Raw genomic sequence first — 17,305 nt, 5'->3', positions numbered from 1 at the left:
CAAAGTGAAGGCGAGGCAAAGTCTCCTTAGGGCAAGTTATAAAGAAATATATAGACTCCCTGGACCAAAGGGTCTGGGCTGAGGCTAGAAATGAGAAATCAGAGAATACAGGTGCAGGATGGGTGAGGAAGTTTCTTTGGAGAGGAGTGGGGGGGCACCCCCTTCATCTCAAACCCAGTGAGAAGCCTTCCCAGAGGAGCCTGCCAGGGACTGAAGTTAGGTAGATCAGAGCTCCCTCCCGAGATAGCATGGGGGAGGGGGGAGCGGGAAGGGGGTGGCAGGTGGGGAGTGCTGCCCTGGGATGGGCCTGCATTCTCAGAGTTATGAAAGAAAGAGATGTATGTGGTTGGTTTTTGTTTTGTTTTGTTTTTTGTTTTTTTTTTGGACTAGGTATGGCACCATCTTGGGACCCATCTAAAGGGGTTGGGGTAAAATCTGGATTTCTAGGGTCAGAGAATGGGTTGTAAACAAGCAGTGAGATAGCTCAGCAACCACCTGAAGAGTTCCCTGGAACGATGTCTTCATTAATAAGAAATGCTGATGAACCCAGGAGGGCCCCACTTGGGGTGCTTTAACTCTAGCCCAGATACAGCAACCTCCAAGCTATTCAAATGGGGGTGGGGGGAAGTGCTCCCTCTCTTGGCTTCTTTTCTCCCTACTTCCTGCCCACCTCCACCCAGGTTGCGTCCTAAAGTGGCCTCTAATGAATGGGGGAGTGCTGAGCCTAAGACCACTGCATCTCTGCTGGGAAAGGCATCTGGAGACCTGAGACAGGAGAGGGGGATGAAGTCTTATTTTCAAGTAAAGTTTGATGCATTTGTTTATGTCTTGTATCCAACATTATGATTTTGGAATGAAGCTGTGATTGAGATTTAGTTACAGTAGGACCATCGGTTATCTCCAAATGAGCAAAAAATACATGAGCATTACCCACTTTCCATCTAGGGGCAGGGGAAGACAACCAACACTGAATGTATCTTAAAACAGCTGTGAGAGATAAAAAGAAAGTTGCATTTTAAAAGACTTTTTTTTTTAAGATTTTATTTATTTATTTGACAGACAGAGATCACAAGTAGGCAGAGAGGCAGGCAGAGAGAGAGGAGGAAGCAGGCTCTCCGCCAAGCAGAGAGCCTGATGTGGGGCTCCATCCCAGGACCCTGAAATCATGACTTGAGCTGAAGGCAGAGACTTAATCCACTGAGCCACCCAGGCGCCCCAGAAAGTTGCATTTTAGTCACATCTCCCAAGTTGTGAATTCAAAACATTAGTTATGTTTTTATATTAAATGGCAAAGTTCCCTTGGTATAATGGAGTCCAGTGGCCAGTGGGACTTGATGTGATGACATGTTGACTCACTTGGAAAATTAAAACCTGGAAGAACACAAATACTTTGTTTCAGGCCTTAAAATTACCCAACTCACTAATAAGTTTTCCTCTTGGATCCTTTGAAGAATACTTACATTCCTTTAGTTTAGGCTCGTATCATTTCTCACCTAGCATGATGGCTTACACATAATATGTGCTCAAAAATATTTTCAATTTAATTATTCTTTACAAGATACTTAGCACCAAGGCATGTGGCATTTTTTAAGTTGACAACAACACTTCAGCTGAAAAATCCCCATATTTATAAAACGTGGTGTCAACTTGAATGGAGTGTGATTATGGTCTCACTTGTATTTCACACTGTAAAGTGTTGCTGAATGGTCTAATAGGAGAGAACGGAATTTAAACCGGAAACATATAAACGGGATTCTTTTTGCCAATCAGCTGTGATGGTGCAGTAAGTACAGAAAAAATGTTTGCCCACAGGGAGGCTAGACTTGAATCTACCACTGTCATTCGCTACACTTCGGACTGATGTTTTGTCCCCTGTGAATGGGGATGCCAGGCTTGCTTGCTACCTCAGAGTGGTAGGGACACTCAAAAAGAAAATATACAATAAAATATCCTTCGCAAACTCTAAAGTGCTTCCCCCATGCAATTGCTTAAAAACAGCCAAACGTTTAACTTTCATTCATTGCCGTATGCATAGCGCTTTCTTATCTATTTTCTCATTCAGTCTTCGCCACAACCACAACCAGTAGTACCTAGTAGCTAGGTACTACTAATTCTCTCCATTTTACAAATGAGGAAACTGAGAAAGTAAGCCAACTAGTTCGAGGCTATACGGGGCTGTAACTTCAATCCAGTAAAGCCTGACTTTTAACCCTAAGCACTAAGCTGTCGTCCTGCTTTTTGTTGTTATTAATGTAAGTGCTGAGATCTCATAGAGTCTCAACAAATTTGGTTCGGTAAGCTGCTAATTTATAAGGAACTCCTCCCCACACCTGTCTTCCAAGCGGTTCCCTCGCACTCCCCCTCTCCAGCCCTCGCCCAAGACCTTCCCTTCGCTCCGCCAGCTTCCACCCCGCCCCCTGCCCGTGGCCTTAGCCTTCCTACGCATGCGCCGGGGGACCGCGCAGGCCCAGTGGCCAGGCGGCGCCGGGAAACCTCCCAGTCTCCTCTCCCGGCCCCGCCCCACTCCGCCCCGCCCCACTCCGCCCTGCTGCTCCTTCGCGGCTGCTGGCTGCCTCTGGAAACCTAAAGGATGAGCTGAAGCTCCGCAGCTGTTACTGTTACCAGCGCTAATCACAGGGGCTTTACGTTTGGCCGGAAGCCCCTTTCCCTGCGCCGGGTCCCAGCTCATTTCCTGTCCGGCTCCGCACGTCCAGCAGCGACCTGGCTCTGCAGGCAGGCGGCCCAGGCGCCCGGGGTAGGTAGTTTGTGTACGGTTACCATGGAGACGCCGGCCGGCCTGGCAGAGCCGGCGAGCTAGGGGGCTGGCAGGAGGGTGGGCTGGCAGGCAGTGACCGCGCTGCTGTGTTGTGTCCTGGCCTGAACCCGGGGAGGAGGGGACATTGCCGGGAGCGGGGAAGCCTCTGTCCGTACGGGTGGTGAGGCGTCTCCCGCCTAGTCACCCGGGACCTTTCCTGCTGTCGCCTGCCTTTCTGCCCCCAGAAGGGTGTATTCTCTCGGCGTCGGTTCGGGGCTGTCCTTATTTCTGTACACCGACTGTGTAGTCCACTGTGTGGAGCTTCACAGAAGCTTGGAGATATTTACTGAATGAAAGTGGTAAACCAAGGGGTTTTGTCTAGGTAGACAGCGACCTCGCCACGGTCACACAAATTGTACCTGGGCTCTTAGGCAACAGATAGGGAGGCGCCCAATAAAAAAATAAAGTAACAGTATACATTAAAATACGTCATGTGTACATATAATGCCTTTGATCGTCCGTTCCCACGACTGTCACAGCGGCTCTTCCTTCTCACTCTAATTTAGAATTATTTTAAATTGGTAGAAGAGCAAGAAGCACTCGATTTGCATCCTATTTTGTGAGCCTATAAAATTCTGATTAGCTATTGATTTGGCATACCTGATACTCAATAAAATACTTCATAAAAATTCTTTTTCACAGTGAAACCCTGCATTTAAATTTTAATTTACAAAAATTTATGGAAACACTTAACAAACCTCATTCCCTTTCATTTGCAATTTCTTTCATTAAATGCAGTTTTTTATTCATGGGAGAATTTTTATTCTATCTGCCTGGGTCGTAGTTAACTTTTTCTTAAGGGCTAGGCACCACGCTAAAGCACTTCACAAGAATTAGGTTATTTAATTATCAGAACAATCCTATAAGGCAATTATGGCCATCCCTGTTTTACGGATGAGGAAACTGAAGCTTAGAGGCATTACGGTCTTTGCCAATGTCACATAGCTGTGAATTGCCAAGAGAATATTTGAACCCCTTATCCAGCAATGCACTTAACCACTGCCTCTTTGGGTGCTCATGTTAACAGAAAGGTATTTCAGAATAATGGAAAGGGTCTTGAGTGCAGATGGCCTCGACTCACCATGGTTCAGCTGAAAAATTTCAACTTTACTGTTGGTGTGGCAGCAATTTTTAATGCAGTTGAAACCATACTTTGAATTTTTATCTTTTCCCGCGCTGGGGATGGGCTCTGTCGTACTCTCTGGGGATGCTGGGTAGTTGCAGCCACTCACTGTTACACACTCACAACCATTCTGTATCTATACAGCCATCTGGTTTTTTAAAATTTCTTTTTAATTTAAAGATTTTATTCATTTATTTGAGACCCTGCAAGCAGGTGCTAAGTGGGGGAAGGGCAGAGGGGGAAGCCGACTCCCTGCTGAGCAGACATTTTTTTTTTCCCCAGGGTAAGGGGGCTCCATCCCAGGACCCCAGCATCAGGACAACAGAAAGCAGCCACTTAACCAACTGAGCCACCCAGGACCCCCACCCCCCGAACCTCCCGCAAGCCATTCTGGTTTTTATTTTAGGCACAGTATTCCATAAATGACGTGAGCTACTCAACACTCATTATAAAATAGGCTTTGTGTTAGCTGATTTTGCCCAACTGTGGGCTAATGTAAGTATTCTGGGTATGTTTAAGTTAGGCTGTGTTATACTATGATGTTCAGTAGGTTGGATGTATTGAATGCATTTTCGACTTAATATTTTCAGTTTAGGATGGGTTTTTCAGGGTGTAACCCTATCACAAATTGAAGATCTGTATTTGATTTGCAGGGAACAGAGAGTGGAGGGGATCAGCCTTTCTCTGGTTGCAGAATATCTTGATAGAGTAATGCTGCACTTAGCAAGGAGACTGGTTTAGGTAACTCTTAGTGGTTGAGAGAAAGATGGGTCCTGATAATTAGGTACGAATTTTCACAAATGAGGACTCCGAAATTTTCCCCCAATGAGTAAGAAATATTTTGTTAAAAATGAAGATCCCAGTTTCAGATTTCCTACCACTGGCTGTGGTCATCTTCTAGAGGTCCTGCGGACATCATCAACTCAGGACAGTGATGTAAGGCAGCTCATAGCCTTTTCCTTCTTTCCCTTCAAAGTCTACTTCTCTTGTTTTCTTTTAAAAGGCCTCTTGGTCCTCTGACCTCAGTGCCCCTCCAGGTTTGCATAAAGTGTCACGTCTGGCTTCTTCCTGTCCTCTCAGCTGCTAAATCCTGTTGGTTCTTCTGCTCTTGTTTTCCCTCACTTGTTCTCATCTCTCTTCTTACCTCTGTTTCACCTTTTCTCCTTCATCTCAGGCTTTCAGTACCTCATTCACGGATCACACTGTTTATCAGGTCTTACTCCCTGCCAGGCAACTTGCAGTAAAGGCAAGAAAGGAAAAGGGGGCTGAATTTGCTCTCATATTACCACTTGGCATCAAGAATCAAATGCCATTTGACAGGGTGCCCTGCTGGCTCAGTCAGTAGAGCATGAGATGCTTGATCTCAGAGTCATGAGTTCAAGCCCCACTCTGGGCATGGAGCCTACTTAAAAAAAAAAAAAAAAAAAAAGAATCAGATGTCAGGTGCCATTGAAATCAAGTCCCATATGCCTTCCTAATCCACTGTAACAGATGTCTCCAATGAAAGAAGCCATATTGCCTTCAGCTTGATATTGCTTGACTCAGATCTGTATTGGAAAATGGAGTTCAGGGACACCTGGGTGACTCTTGATTTCAGCTTAGGTCATGATCTCAGGGCTGTGAGATGGAGCTCCAAGTCAATCTCTGAGCTCAGCGGGGAGTCTGCTTGAGAATCTCTCTCTCCCTCTCCCTCTGCCCCTTCCCCTTCTCATGGGTGCTCTCTCTCGCTCGAAAAATAAGTAAGTCTTAAAAAGAGAGAGAGAAGAGAAAATGGAGTTCGGCGATTCAACAAATGTTGACCTTCAACCGTGCCTCACAAAAGGAACTGTGGCTCAGAGTCTGGTGAGACAGCATAGGGACACAGTGGGAAGGTGTACTGACAGAGGCCAGCTGCTGACTTGTAGAGTATGGAGGAGAAACACCTAACAGGCTAGAGGACAGGGAAAGCCATATCCAGCAATGCTTCCTTGAAGACCTCTAAGAATTAGTTGGCTCATTACATCAGAACTACCTTCTTCTCATCCTGCCCTCTCCTGCCAGATCACATCATGTCTCCAAATCTATTAATTTACTCACCAGCTTTTTTTTTTTTTTTAATTTCTTGACCTGCTATTCAGTTCTCTCTCTGGTCCAACTCCAATCTGTATTTCCAGAGCTCATTCTTCTCCAACACACATCCCATATGTTCTTGGCACTCTGCCTTGGCTCACTCATTGACTTTGCTGGAAATTCCTTCTCTACTCTAGACCTAATGTCTGCCATTGCCACATGCTTCAAATTCAGCCCATTTTCCAGAACCGAGCTCAAGCATCACCTCCTCCGGGAAGCCTCCCTGACACTTCCTCCCAATCAGAAATCCTTTTTTTTTTTTTTTTTTTTTTTTTTGCAATCACATGGGAGTTATTTCAGTTTTTTTCATTGCCCCTACAAGTTTCCACCTTGTATTAAAATCATTTGGGTACAAGCAGAGTTGACATTGTGCTGGTACACTCCAAGAAAGCTGCTCCAGTTCTGGAAATATCAGCCGGTCTCTATATTGGTACAGACATAGCCGCAGCCCCAAGGCCTCCGGTGGCCCTGCCTCTTTCCACCCCATCTCATGAGTATAGCTTCAGTATCATCTCTGGACATATGTCGTAGCTTCTGTGCTTTGTCTAAAACCTCATCCTTCACAAAACTGTTGTAGGGATTCAGTGAGATGATGTCCTCGAGACTGATTAGCACAATGCTTGGTAGTAAGGCAAATATTTAACTAGCATTAGTGGCCTTCTTGGCTGAGAGTTGAGACAGTATTCATTCCTGTGTTCCCAGGGATCCGAGCAGAGGGCTTTGTACATAGGAAACAGTTAATCCATACTAGCCGAATGGATTTGTTCCAGTTGTCAAGAGAATTTTTGTAGAGTGAAAATTTCTGTGATACTATTGTTTTATGGTTCAGGTGTCCTTTACTATAACAGACAAGCTTTCAAACTCTGAGTGATTGTTTAAGTTGGCAAAAATCCTCTATAATAAGAATTTATAATCTAACAAAAAAATCCTTCCCTCTCCCCTAAAAACATGCTTCTAACTCAGTTCATTTCGTGTCCCTGAAAATTCAGTCTCGAGGACATCATCTCAATGAATCCCTACACCAGTTTTGTGAAGGATGAGGTTTTAGACAAAGCACAGAAGCTAAGCTATGTCCAAATATGGACATATGTCCATATTTGATTTAGTTCATAATATATTAACACGAATAATAATAGTAGATTAACTGTGCAGATCTTACATTATTGAAACTGCTTCTCACAATGTAACCATTAAGGTTTGGGAGAAAGAGAAAGGAAGAGGGAGAGAGAAAGTTGTTTTAGAATTTGTGGTAAAAAAATTTCTGAACAAAATGATTTTTTTTTTTAAAGATTTTATTTATTTATTTGTCAGAGAGAGAGAGGGAGAGAGAGCGAGTACAGGCGGACAGAATGGTAGGCAGAGGGAGAAGCAGGCTCCCTGCTGAGCAAGGAGCCCGATGCGGGACTCGATCCCAGGACGCTGGGATCATGACCTGAGCCGAAGGCAGCTGCTTAACCAACTGAGCCACCCAGGCGTCCCGAACAAAATGGTTTTTAAGCCCACTGTTCTACATTATTTCCACCAATATTTGATCAATCTAAATTCCTGTGTGCCCAAATAAAGTACAGGACTGTTAGCACTCATCCTGAGTGAATGTCCCTGCTTCATGACTTTATGGAAGAGTGTAGTTTTCCACAAACTGAAATACAGGGTCTCGATCAGGAGCGCTACGCCATAGTGTTCATCCAGAGCACTTCCTCTAATATTTATTAGGTTTGCCAGATCACCTTCGACTTTGCTAGACTTATTAGAGCTATACGGGGCCAAAAGAATTACAAACCTGATTTGGGCTCAGGGAGAAACCTGTTCATTGCACAGGAACTTCCTCTCTCTACGTGGTGTACTTTCCTACTGCACTCGGCCTTTTATTTTTTATTTATTTTTTATTTTTTTAAAGATTTTATTTATTTATTTGACAGAGATCACAAGTAGGCAGAGAGGCAGGCAGATGAGGGGCAGGGGGAGCAGGCTCCCCGCTGAGCAGAGAGCCCGATGTGGGGCTCGATCCTAGAACCCTGGGATCATGACCTGAGCCAAAGGCAGAGGCTTAACCTACTGAGCCACCCAGGTGCCCCCATGGGCCTTTTAAAAACAAACAAGCAAAGGAAACTGGTATGGCCGCTTGAGTTAGATGTAATGGGACTGAATTTACATTACCATGCATCCAAAAATAATACAGGTATCCCCTGCTTTCTGACACTTCCTGCTATGTCACTTTGCTTTTATGCAAGACTTACAATAACACCGTCTTACAAAAGCGAATATCCTCTTCAGATTTCTTCTGGTGAGTGAAAACAGGTGTTAATGCAGGTATTTTGTAAAAACAAAGTGACAGAAAGCGGTGGCACCGTCTTCTTCACACTGTTTTGGCTAACCAGAGTTTTCATAGGAATGCACTCTTTTAGATGGCAGGGGAAACATGTATATATGGCTATACAAAAAATACTATACATATTTTTAATAATCAGCCTTGAATATTTTAAAAATAAATAACTAATCACATCAGAAGAATTAGAAGTAAAATGTATTTGGCCTGTCGTAGTTTTTTGTTTGTTGTATTAATGTGCATGATTTTTGGAGACCTTGCTTAAATTCCAAATCCTATAACAGAAATTCCTAGAAAGAAAACACCTAGAATAGGACGGCTTATCTAGGATTTTTTTTTTTACTGTTTTACCTCACCTGGCCTTTCCATATGAAAGGAATAGCATAAAAATCTGCAAGTCTTTTTGATTTTAACACTGAAAAAATGTTGAATTAAAAAATAAAAAATGTCCCCCAAAGGCTAGTTTTTTTAAAGTGTTAGTGTTTCTCTGTAAATATTTATCTGTGCTGGCCAATCAGGTATTATGGCTGACTAAAAATAATCATGTATGTGACCAGTTTTCAAAAGTAATAAAGTACATTTAATATTTAAAAAAGAAAAGAAAGGAATGGCATATTGTTTGTAGTTTTCATCATGCTCTTTACCTCAAAAACTCTTAGGGTAGGGTATGGATAGAACTAAACAAATGTTCTTGTTGTCTGTTGTTACATAACAACTTAATGTATAGAATCACAATATAGTAAATCCTCTTTACTTGTCTAAGGAATCATCTGTTGATTCCACTTATGGAAATGAAGTCTTTTTAGTTTCCTTGGGCATATGTCACCAAAAAATGTTTCTTTTTTGCAAAAGTTATTCTAAAATTGGGCACTGAAATATAGGAAAAAAATTCCAGGCCTCTTTCTCCTTAGAGATTTTCAGGGATCTGGGTTGTTGTTGTTGTTTTAATGAACACCTAATACCAAATAGTAATTAGAATTATGTTTTTTAAATCTCAGCTGTTCCCAAGTTTAGAGCTCCATAGGTGTCCTGCCAAGTTATCCAGGCCTCCCTGGGGACATGCCAACATTTAAGAAGGATCTACATTCTCATGGCCCTTGTGCATGACTTTAACTGAGAAAACTAGCCTAGGAAAGAATATTTGATGTTGATAATTTGGTATTTATTCCTCTAGGACACTATCTCACATGGACGGTGATTTGAATCCGTTCATTCAAATACATCATGGTAAATGTGGGGCTGAACCTTTCCCTGAATTTACAAACTACATTTATAAAAGCAAATAGAGCTTGGAAATAGGCCCCATCTGTCTAAATCTAACCTCATACTTGCAGTTTGCGTGGAGGACAGCAGAGGGAAAAAAGGAAAATTTAGTTAAAATTTTAACAGAACCCCCCAGTGTTGTTTTTTTTATAGATTGGAGAATACGAGATAATTTTTTCTTGCTCGTCTGTCCTCTTTCACGATTTCTCCTCTTTGTCTCCAGGTTTAGCTTTCATCCTGGCTCTCTTCCCTGCACACCATTTCCCCGGAGTGCATATATTCCCATAGACATAACTATGCACATCAACCTATATTTTTGAAAGCTTTTCTTCCACCTTGATCTTCTAACTGTAACTGCCTGGTAGCTTTTTAATTAAAAATTGTTTGTGACGGCATACTGGGGTGGCTCAGTCGGTTAAGCCATAGGCTCTTGATTTTGGCTCAGGTCATGAGCTCAGTGTCTTGAGGTCGAGCCCCACATTGGGTCCCACACTCAGTGCAGAGTTTGCTTGGGATTCTCTCTCTTTTCCTTTCCCTCTGCTCCTCCCCACTCCCCTCCCCCATCACAGGCTCTTTCTCTGTCAATAATAAATTAAAAATCTTCTTAAAAAATTGTTTGTGACTTTTTTCTAGTTTAATATCGAGGAATGGTTTAAACATATGGGTTTAAGCACTCTTTTCTAAACACCTGGATGAAAACAGTTCATATATTGTATCATATATTTGCAGCCTGTGGTGTCTACCTGAAGAACATTTTACTTTAAAAGGAAAAGATGCTATCTCCAAATGATAAAAAGTTAGAAAAGCTGGATCCATTTTATCGACCTTCTATGTCCAAGCAGAAGACCAGTGCAGAAATCATAAGTGAAGCACGAAATGCATTAAGAACAGTTGGGACACAAAGACCATTTACACCACGGGAAGACCAAAGAAAACTCTTTGGTCCTGCATCTTCCAGAACACCAGAAAACAGACCTCCTTCTTCCTTCAGGTAATGACGTTTCTCTTGCTTATACACTTGGCTCTGTAAGCCACCAGAAACGTTTTCCCTTAATTCTAGGTATGAATAGTTGCTTTTTAAGTTTGATGTCTGCTAATTACACCTCTTGTATCTATTCAGAGATTCCTAAAGGGAAGTCCAGACCTTGGGTCCAACAAGTTGCTTTGGTTTGAAATGGTAAATGGTGGTTGTCATATCAACTCTATAAAATGATATGAACAAAACTTTTTTTTTAAAAAATCACCATATGCATTTCTTTTTTTCATTATTCAATATTTTTTTAATTCCCCTACAAGCAATGAACAACCTTATTAATAAAATGTTCTAAGAACTATGATTTTTTTTAAGATTTTATTTATTTATTTGACAGAGAGAGATCACAAGTAGGCAGAGAGAGAGAGGAGGAAGCAGGCTCCCTGCTGAGCAGAGAGCCCGATGCGGGACTCGATCCCAGCACCCTGAGATCAAGACCTGAGCCAAAGGCAGTGGCTTAACCCACTGAGCCACCCAGGCGCCCCAAAGAACTATGATTTTTTAAAAATTGCTTCTTCCTCAAGGCTTATGCATTAAATGCTTTTACTTGTTTGGGGACTAGAGTTAACTAACATACACTAGAAATAAATGATTCTTCACAAACTAATATTTCTGTTCCATCTCCTGTGCTAGCCTTCATGCATCCAGTTTTGAGTCATCTGAGTCCAGGCCCATCTCTGGTGCTCGTCTCAGTCCACTAGATTTTGTGAGTACCTTATATTACCATCAGTGCTGTGAAATGGAATTGGCCCAAAATACTTGAATCAGTACTTATATATGCTAAGAAAAGGACCACATAGACTTAAGTATACTGATAATTTAATATGAAAACAATTTCATTTATATTTTTTCAAATGTTTCGAATCTTGATGACATACTTCTGTTATTTTCCTATAATTTATTTACTTTTATTTTATTTTATTTTTAAAATATATTTTATTTATTTATTTGACAGAGAGCAATGATGTGAGAGAGAACCCCCCCCCCCGGGGGAGGGGCAGAGGGAGAAGCAGGCTTCCTGCAGAGCAAGGAGCCCAACATGGGGCTGGATCCCAGGACCTTGGGGCCATGACCTGAGCTGAGCCACCCAGGAGCCCCTGTTTTCCTATAATTTAATAATAAGAACATCAGAAATACATAGTAACTTGACAAACAGAATGTTTTACAATATTTTTTGTTTTTCACAATTTGTTTTGTTTTTTTTTTCTTTTTTTTTTTTTTTAAGATTTTATTTATTTATTTGACAGAGAGAGATCACAAGCAGGCAGAGAGGCAGGCAGAGAGAGAGACAGAGAGAGGAGGAAGCAGGCTCCCTGCTGAGCAGAGAGCCCGATGCGGGGCTCGATCCCAGGACCCTGAGATCATGACCTGAGGCAAAGGCAGCGGCTTAACCCACTGAGCCACCCAGGCGCTCCTGTTTTGTTTTTTTCTTAAAGTTATACGTATTTTATTTTTAATTGAAACATATACAAATAAATTATATATATATATGTCTACATAAAGGGTCAAAGGTTTGTTACCCAAAACACTCCAGGGGCCTCCTGTCCCCTTATTCTTCATTCTACTCTTAACCAGTGACTCTCACTTTAAACTCTTTTGGCATGTTCTTTTGGTATTTACATCCAGAATTTTAAATAAAAGTGTCTTGTTCTTCTCTGACTTGTGAGTTTGAAGAATTATCTAATGACTTCTCACTAAGGAAGGTGAAAATTTAACTCTTGTCGGTCCGCCCACACATCCTCACAACAGTCATCCTTTTTGGCGCCAGTGCTATTCCCAGTATAGATAGATCATCACTTTGGTCAGATCCCTTTTTCTATGATTATATAAATCCTGTTTACAACTGAGTCTGGAACTAAGGATGATTACTTTCCCTTCCCCGTCCCACTTTTTGTTTTCCCTGGTGTTAATTGTTGCCTGGCTTTTTTGTTCTGTATTACTGCCATCTCAACCCCAAACTCTTCTCCAGGGTTCTAAATCTACTTCACGTATTCAGGCACATGAAGTATTCTATTGATTCATCTTTTTGGAGAATTTTCCCCACTTTCTCCCAGACCATTTACCCTTGGTACCTGGCACACAGCTTGCTTCTCCTTCTTGTGATGGCTTACCTATCTCCTGTATCCCAGGATTTACTTTTGGAGTACTTCGTCTGGTAGATTCTAGAGAAAGGGTTTATGGGAAGTACATTATTTGAGACCTTGATTGCTGTTTTTTCTCTCTAGAAGTTTGTAGGATATTTCTCTTTGTTTCCAGTGTTCTAAAATTTCATGATAATGGACCTTTGTGTTAGTTTATTTTCATCCATTGTGCTGGGCACCTCATGCCCTTCAACTCTGGGAAATGTCCTTGAATTATTTTGGTGTATCTTCCCCTCTTTTTTGTTCTGTTTGCTCTTTCTGGAATTTATTATCCCAATATGTAGGAGTCGCTGGACTGGTACTTCAGTTTTCTTTCCTTTTTTAAATTTTTATTTCCCATATTTTTTTGGAAGAGACTTTATCTTCTAATCCTTTTATTGAGTTCATTTCTGCCATCGTTTTTTTTTTTTTTAAGATTTTATTTATTTATTTGACACAGAGAGAGAGAGATCACAAGTAGGCAGAGAGGCAGGCAGAGAGAGAGAGGGGGGAGCAGGCTCCCTGCTCAGAAGAGAGCCCGATGTGGGGCTCAATCCCAGGACCCTGAGATCATGACCTGAGCCGAGGGCAGAGGCCTAACCCACTGAGCCACCCAGGCGCTTCTCTGCCGTCGTATTTTTAAATTATTTAATTATTTTTAATTTCCTAAAAGCTTTTTCCCTGCTCTAAGTCATCTTTTCTTATGCATAGTATTCTTGTGTTTCATGGTTGTGACATATTGAATGAGTATATTAATGATAATTTTGATTTTTGAATTATTTCCTTTTTCCTTTAAAATCTCTGTTGTGCCGTGTGTGTGTGTGTGTGTGTGTGTTTGTGTGTGTGTGTGTCTTAAACAACAGAAATTTATTTTCTCACAGTTCTGAAGTAGAAGTTGAAGATCAAGAGGGCAATAGGGTTTGTTTCTACTGAGGCCTTTCTCCTTGGCTTGTAGATGGCCATCTTCTCCCTGTGTCTTTACATGGTCCTCCTTCTGTGTCTGTTGCATTTTAATGTTTGCTTTGGTTTCTCTTCTTCATGTCAGAGGCTCTCCTCTGATAGCTCATGCTGCTTGTTTGGCTGCTCTTATTTGAAAGTAGAAGCATGTGGAATAGACAGGTCGACCCATAGGTAATACCTAACCCCATCAGGGAGGACTGGCTGGGCTGTGTTGCTTATGAAACCCCCAGCAGCAGTATCTTCAAGGATTAGCAGTATCTTTAGGGATTTCCTTGTGGCAAGGTAATTCTCTGTAGAAGTATATTCTAAGCTCTTGCCTAGAGGATAAAGGCTGGTTGCTATCTTCCAAGAACCAGCTGGAGGAAGAAGGTAGGAATACCTAGCATTCAGTAGGTAAATATTCAGTTAATTTCTATTTTTTAATAAGTACCCTGACACTTAACTCTGTATAGTTAGCCTGATTCAGACACCTCTGTTTTACCCTCTCTATGGAGCAAATCTCCTGACGCTGTAGCGTAGCTACATGGAGCTGGGAGGGAAGGAGTTACACAGACTTTCAGCCAATCCTCCTTATTTAGGTCTCTTCCCCTTTTAGCTCTGCTGCCATAAGTACCTAGTGATACTAGTTCCTTAGACTGTCATGGAATCGGGGTGGTGTTCAAGCTGCTTCTTGATTTTTTTTTTTTTTTAAGATTTTATTTGTTGATTTGACATAGACAGAGATCACAAGTAGGCAGAAAGGCAGGCAGAGAGAGGGGAGGGGGAGAAGCAGGCTCCATGCTGAGCAGAGAGCCCGATGTGGGGCCTCGATCCTAGGACCCTGGGATCATGACCTGAACCGAAGGCAGAGGCTTTAACCCACTGAGCCATGCAGGCACACCTGCTTCTTGATTTTTATTACCGCATATATGTGTGCTTATTTGCCTGTGTATATGTGTTTGTTTTTGATGAACTATTTGTAAGTAAGTTGCAGATCTTTTAAGACTTCATCCTGGGCGCCTGGGTGGCTCAGTGGGTTAATCCGCTGCCTTCGGCTCAGGTCATGATCTCAGGGTCCTGGGATCGAGCCCCGCATCGGGCTCTCTGCTCAGCAGGGAGCCTGCGCCTGCTTCCTCCTCTCTCTCTCTGCCTGCCTCTCTGCCTACTTGTGATCCCTCTCTTTGTCAAATAAATAAGTAAAATCTAAAAAAAAAAAAAAAAAAAAGACTTCATCCATAAAAATTTAAGTGTGCATCTCATATGAACAAGGACACTCTCCTACATCACTACAGTATTATCATCAGATCTCAAAAAATTAACATTATTCAGTAATATCATCTAATGTACAGTCCATGTTCAAATGACCCCAATTATCTCCAAATGTATCTCATATTCTTGAAATGCTTCCATGAGGAAGATTACGCTTGTTCTTACATTGTAGATGGTAAAAATAAGGTTCTAATATAGTAAGCATGAACCAATGTGCAATAAACACTTTGTTAGCCATTGTTGACATGTAGTTTCTTACACTTACAGTCTTGGAAACCTCTTGGATTTTGAGCCAGCCACAAGAAGCCCCCTGGTTTGGAAGCCCAATGTGTTTACCTTGTTGTAGAGTCGTTCTCTGGGTTCTGATTCTGTGATTTGACTCCCATGAATTGTTTTTAGTATTCTATAGTTTTTGGAGGTTCACTCAGTTTGGGCCTATTCTATCCTAAGAATCTCTAGTTCTAGAGTTAACCTAGTCCAATCCAGCCCTTGTCAAACTGGTACAGTCTTTGGACTGCAGGATTAGGTAGTAGGCAAGGATAATATTGGCCTTTGCTTCTGTTTAGGATCATTATAATTATATTTCTTTACTGCAGAATGGTTAGGTGCTATGTGCAAAGTAACAATAGACTCAGAAATCCCCATGTTGAGTAAAATAACTCCTTTAGTTTGAACTCCTTTTGTTATAGTAGATTATGTAAGGGTCTTAAGTATATATTTCATTTTAAACTGTAATATATATAATATATATATATTATATATAGTTTGAACTCCTTTTGTTATAGTAGATTATGTAAGGGTCTTAAGTATATATTTCATTTTAAACTGTAATATATATATAATATATATATAACAGTATATTTAAACTGTAATTAATATATATATTACTATTACGTATATATATTACATATATATAGTTTGAACTCCTTTTGTTATAGTAGATTATGTAAGGGTCTTAAGTATATATTTCATTTTAAACTGTAATATATATATAACAGTATATTTAAACTGTAATTAATATATATTATTGTAAGGGTCTTAAGTATATATTTCATTTTAAACTGTAATATATATATAACAGTATATTTAAACTGTAATTAATATATATTATATATATATTACAGTTTAAAATGAAATATATACTTAAGACCCTTACATAATCTACTATAACAAAAGGAGTTCAAACTAAAGGAGTCATTTTACTCAACATGGGGAAAGTTTGGAGCCCCCGGTCAAAACATTCTGAAAGCGAACTTCTCCTAACCTGCCGTTCCACCTTCTGTCCTTTCCTTTCCCCTCTGAGAGAACTGCGTGACTCCGAGAACCTCTTTCCTGCCAGAGGAGGGAGATGAGGGGAGGAGGAGTGCGGGAGGAGGGCGCGGGAACAAGGAGACAGCTGGGGACGCCGGTACAGGGCAGTCTCCTAGTTCCCCGGCCCACTAGCTGAAAGAATTTGCGAAGACCTAAGTGACCGACCTTCAGCCCTTTCTGGCTCTAGGTGACTTTCTTAGGCTAATTTGCCTTTTAATAATTCCTCAGCTAGCAGTCAATCAAGGGAGAGGGACCAAGACAGCACCCCATTCCAGCTGCTACGTTGAACAAATCAGCTCTCCTCTTTGAGCTTGTAGGTTTTCCCCGTATCCCTGTTTTGACTCCCGCCACCAGCCCACACCAGCCCACCCCGGGGGTCTGGCCTGTGCTCCTCCCCAACCCCCACACCCTCTAGCAAGTGGTGGGCTGCCTCTACTCAGAGGTGCCCTGGCCCCTGACCACTCGGGCCTTGGCTGCCTGGCCTGACTGGGCGAAGTTCCCATTAGGATCTGTAATCAGATCAGACAGGAGGGAAACATGTATACCTATTTGCTGTATCAGTATGAGCGGTACCTCTGTTTTCTTCTGTAGCAGCCCCCCACCTTCCCTTGACAGCTCTGAGGCATGGAGCTGTTGGGTAGTAGCAGTTATTTCTGTTTTCATTCTGCCACCCTGGTTAACTGGTGTTCAGATTTATATACACAGGAACTGCTGTAGGAAAAGAGATGTGTCCCTGTGAATGAATAGGAGATTTTTGTCTTTCATTGTGTGTGTATGTGTGTGTGTGTTTTTTTTAAGAAACAGATTTATTGGCTCTGTGAGATTCTTTTTTTTTTTAAATTTCTTATTTTTTTAATTAACATATAATGTATTACTAGTCCCAGGGGTACAGGTCTGTGGATTGCCAGGTTTTTTCATCATTATTTTTGTCAAAACAACTCTTCCTGTGTTTCCTAAACCTACAAAGTCTAGTTGGTTTAAGCCTCATATATTTTTA

General features: G+C 41.6%; 1 protein-coding gene across 4 annotated transcripts in view; it reads left to right on the top strand.

The window, feature by feature from the left end:
• The first annotated feature begins 2,488 nt into the window (after nt 1-2,488).
• Nucleotides 2,489-17,305, top strand: part of ARMC2 (armadillo repeat containing 2) — a 120,967-nt gene continuing 106,150 nt past the window's right edge. For 2 of the 4 annotated variants that reach the window (XR_009354511.1, XM_059176929.1), the window contains exons 1-3: nt 2,489-2,755; nt 10,366-10,627; nt 11,303-11,375. Coding sequence is in view for 2 of the 4 variants with exons in the window: in XM_059176929.1 (XP_059032912.1) it covers nt 10,410-10,627; nt 11,303-11,375 (291 nt within the window). In the remaining 2 variants the exon portion in view is untranslated. Of the gene's footprint in view, nt 2,756-4,220; nt 4,434-10,365; nt 10,628-11,302; nt 11,376-17,305 lie in introns of those variants that run through there. The other 2 variants (XM_059176930.1, XM_059176932.1) reach the window with 2 other exon arrangements.

The sequence above is a fragment of the Mustela lutreola genome, chromosome 6 (assembly GCF_030435805.1).
Source record: "Mustela lutreola isolate mMusLut2 chromosome 6, mMusLut2.pri, whole genome shotgun sequence".
In the NCBI taxonomy this organism is placed as follows: Eukaryota; Metazoa; Chordata; class Mammalia; order Carnivora; family Mustelidae; genus Mustela; species Mustela lutreola.
The sequence above is the reverse complement of the archived record's forward strand: the minus strand, read 5'-3'. Positions and strand labels throughout refer to the sequence as shown.